The sequence below is a fragment of the Erithacus rubecula genome (genome assembly GCF_903797595.1).
Source record: "Erithacus rubecula genome assembly, contig: scaffold_113_arrow_ctg1, whole genome shotgun sequence".
Lineage (NCBI taxonomy): Eukaryota > Metazoa > Chordata > Aves > Passeriformes > Muscicapidae > Erithacus > Erithacus rubecula.
The window spans coordinates 225,456-228,302 of record NW_027636268.1 but is presented as its reverse complement, the minus strand read 5'-3'; the positions used below and the strand labels follow the sequence as shown (position 1 = coordinate 228,302).

The following is a 2,847-nucleotide window of genomic DNA, read 5'->3' as shown; positions in this document are numbered from 1 at the left end:
CCTGTACCAGTGTCCCAGAAGATGAGCCAGTGAGGAAAACCACTGCCCTGGCTGGACATGGAGCTTTTTTCAGGAACTCAGGAAAAAAGATGCATCAACTTTAGACAAAGGTGCAAGCAACTCAGAAGTGTTTAAGGATGTTGTCAGGTCATGAAGAAAGAAACTGAGGTGAAAACTCAATTAGGACTTAAGCTGGCAATTCTGTGTAGGATAAGAAAAATTATTTTTACAATACATTAATGGAAAAAAGGAAGGAAAAGGAGAACCTTGATTTCTTACCGGGGGCAGGGGGGATATGTTTACCAAAGATAAGGAAAAGGCTGAGGTACTTAACCGCTTGTTGGCCTAAATTTTCAACAATAAGACAGGTTGTCCTCAAGACAAGTGTTCTCCTGAGCTGGTAGATGGGGACGGGGGGCAGAATACACACCTCTAATCCAGGGGGACCTGCTGAGCCACTCAGATGCTCACAGGTGTGAGCAGATGGGATCCATATTAGGGGGATGAGAGAGCTGTTGGATGAGGTTCCCAAGCTGCTCTCCATCATTTATCATCAGTCCTGGCTTACCAGGGAGGTCCCAGAGGACTGGAGGTGTCAATGTGAGCCCATGCCATGCTGCTGTGTCTGTGCCTGCAGGGATGTGGCACCTGTGTGAGCTGGGGGACAGGCCAGGGCTGCAGAGGGGGGATGTTGTTGGCAGGTGCATGAGGACGCTCTGGGACGCTGCCCTGGGCTGTCCAGCACAGTGGGGATGGATCAGCCCCTGCTCTGCTGCTCCTTGCCAGGGTCTTCTTGCAGGGACCTTGCAGAGCACCAGCCATGCTGCTTGCCGCCAGCCTGCCCATGGCCAGCCTGCGGCTACTCACAGGGGTTTTCTTTGCTCAGCACTGGCCTGGCCAAGTGTTTTTGAGAGAGCCTGGGCAAGGAGGCTGGAGCCCCCAGGCCCTGATTTGATGTGTCAGAGCTGCCCCAGCAGTGCCCATGGCCTGTCCCTGCTGCAGCCCTGGCACTGCCACCCCCAGGGCTGTGCCAGCCCCAAGAGCACTCAGGCCCTGCAGCAACACAAGGGACAGGAGGGCAGCAGGGCAGTGGCATTGGAGCAGCACTGGCACCACCAAGTGCTGCTGCTGCTGGGCACAGCTGCTGTGCCAGCACTGATCTGCCCCAGCTCTGCACACAGACATTACTGTTGCAGCTCTAGAGAAGGGAACAAAAGGGGAATTTCTGGAGAAAACTTGGCTGGGAGATCCTTAATTCATTTACAGCCAGACAGGAGAATAGACCCTCATTTAGACAGTCTGCAGTCACAGCAAAGAGAAATAAAATGAGAGATGGCACAAATGAAGGTTTTTTTTTGGTTTTTTTTTGAGGACAATATTAAGGAAGAAAAACAAAGAAAAAGATTCTCCAAAATTTAATCAATGAGAACTAACACATATGGCTTTTATTACAAGTAATTTTCAAGATTGCCCAGCAGTTTAATGTTCCTGAAAGCAGCCAGTCATCAGTGTCCACATTGCAGCCTTGAGCTCCTGGTTCCTCAGACTGTAGATGAGGGGGTTCAGGGCTGGAGGAACCACCGAGTACAGAACTGACAGGGACAGATCTAGAGATGGGAAGGAGACAGAGGGGGGCTTCAGGTTGGCAAATGTGCCAGTGCTTATAAACAGGGAGACCACAGCCAGGTGAGGGAGGCAGGTGGAAAAGGCTTTGTACCGTCCCTGCTCAGAGGGGATTCTCAGCACAGCCCTGAAGATCTGCACATAGGAGAAAACAATGAACACAAAACAGCCAAAACATAAACAGACACTAACAGCAAGGAGCCCAAGTTCCCTGAGGTAGGAGTGTGTACAGGAGAGCTTGAGGATGTGTGGGATTTCACAGAAGAACTGGCCCAGGACATTGCCATGGCATAAGGGCAGGGAAAATGTATTGGCCGTGTGCAGCAGTGAATAGAGAAAGGCACTGGCCCAGGCATATGCTGCCATGTGGGCACAAGCTCTGCTGCCCAGGAGGGTCCTGTAGTGCAGGGGTTTGCAGATGGACACGTAGCGGTCGTAGCACATGAGGGTCAGGAGGAATAACTCGTCTGAAAGGAAAAAGACAAATAGAAATAGTTGTGCCACACATCCTTCGTAGGAGATGTTCCTGGTGTCCCAGAGGGAATTGTGCATGGCTTTGGGCACAGTGGTGCAGATGCAGCCCAGGTCAGTGAGAGCCAGGTTGAGCAGAAAGAAGAACATGGGCGTGTGCAGGTGGTGGCTGCAGGCTACGGCGCTGATGATGAGGCCGTTGGCCAGGAGGGCAGCCAGGGAGATGCCCAGGAAGAGGTAGAAGTGCAGGAGCTGCAGCTGCCGCGTGTCTGCCAGTGCCAGCAGGAGGAAGTGGCTGATGGAGCTGCTGTTGGACATTTCTTCATTCTGGGCATTGTGGATTATTGAAAGCAGACATTGATACACTGGGACAGATTTTCTTGTGTCAATGCTATGTTTTTTTCTCACTAATGTACTCAAAAATGCTTCGCTTTCTTTGAAGAAATGTCACTTTTTCTTTTTCTTTTTTTTTTTAATTTGTTTTTGGTTGGGTGTTTTTCTGTTAACATATTGTCCCTTTAACTGAAGGGGCAGAAATCGTCTTTCATCATTGAACTCAGCCTGAACAATGGGGAGCCCAGAGAGAATGCTGGGCTGCCACTCCCAGTGCTGTCACAACTGCTGGTCCCACACAGCTGGCACTTGATCATTAAACCTCTCTCTTTTTCAGTGTGACTGCACTAAAAACATGCTGGAAAAATAAGTAGGACTCTTTGATGGGTCCAGTTTCAAAGTCAACTTCTTTGAAGTCTT

The 2,847-nt window shown here is 50.2% G+C and overlaps 1 protein-coding gene across 1 annotated transcript; it reads right to left on the bottom strand.

Moving 5' to 3' along the window:
* Positions 1-1,479: 1,479 nt before the first annotated feature.
* On the bottom strand, positions 1,480-2,412 carry LOC306815300 (olfactory receptor 14I1-like; the record flags this gene model as incomplete). Its single annotated transcript, XM_079331888.1, has 1 exon — positions 1,480-2,412. One exon carries the CDS (start codon positions 2,410-2,412, stop codon positions 1,480-1,482), a length of 933 nt encoding a protein of 310 aa, XP_079188014.1.
* Between the last annotated feature and the right edge of the window lie 435 nt (positions 2,413-2,847).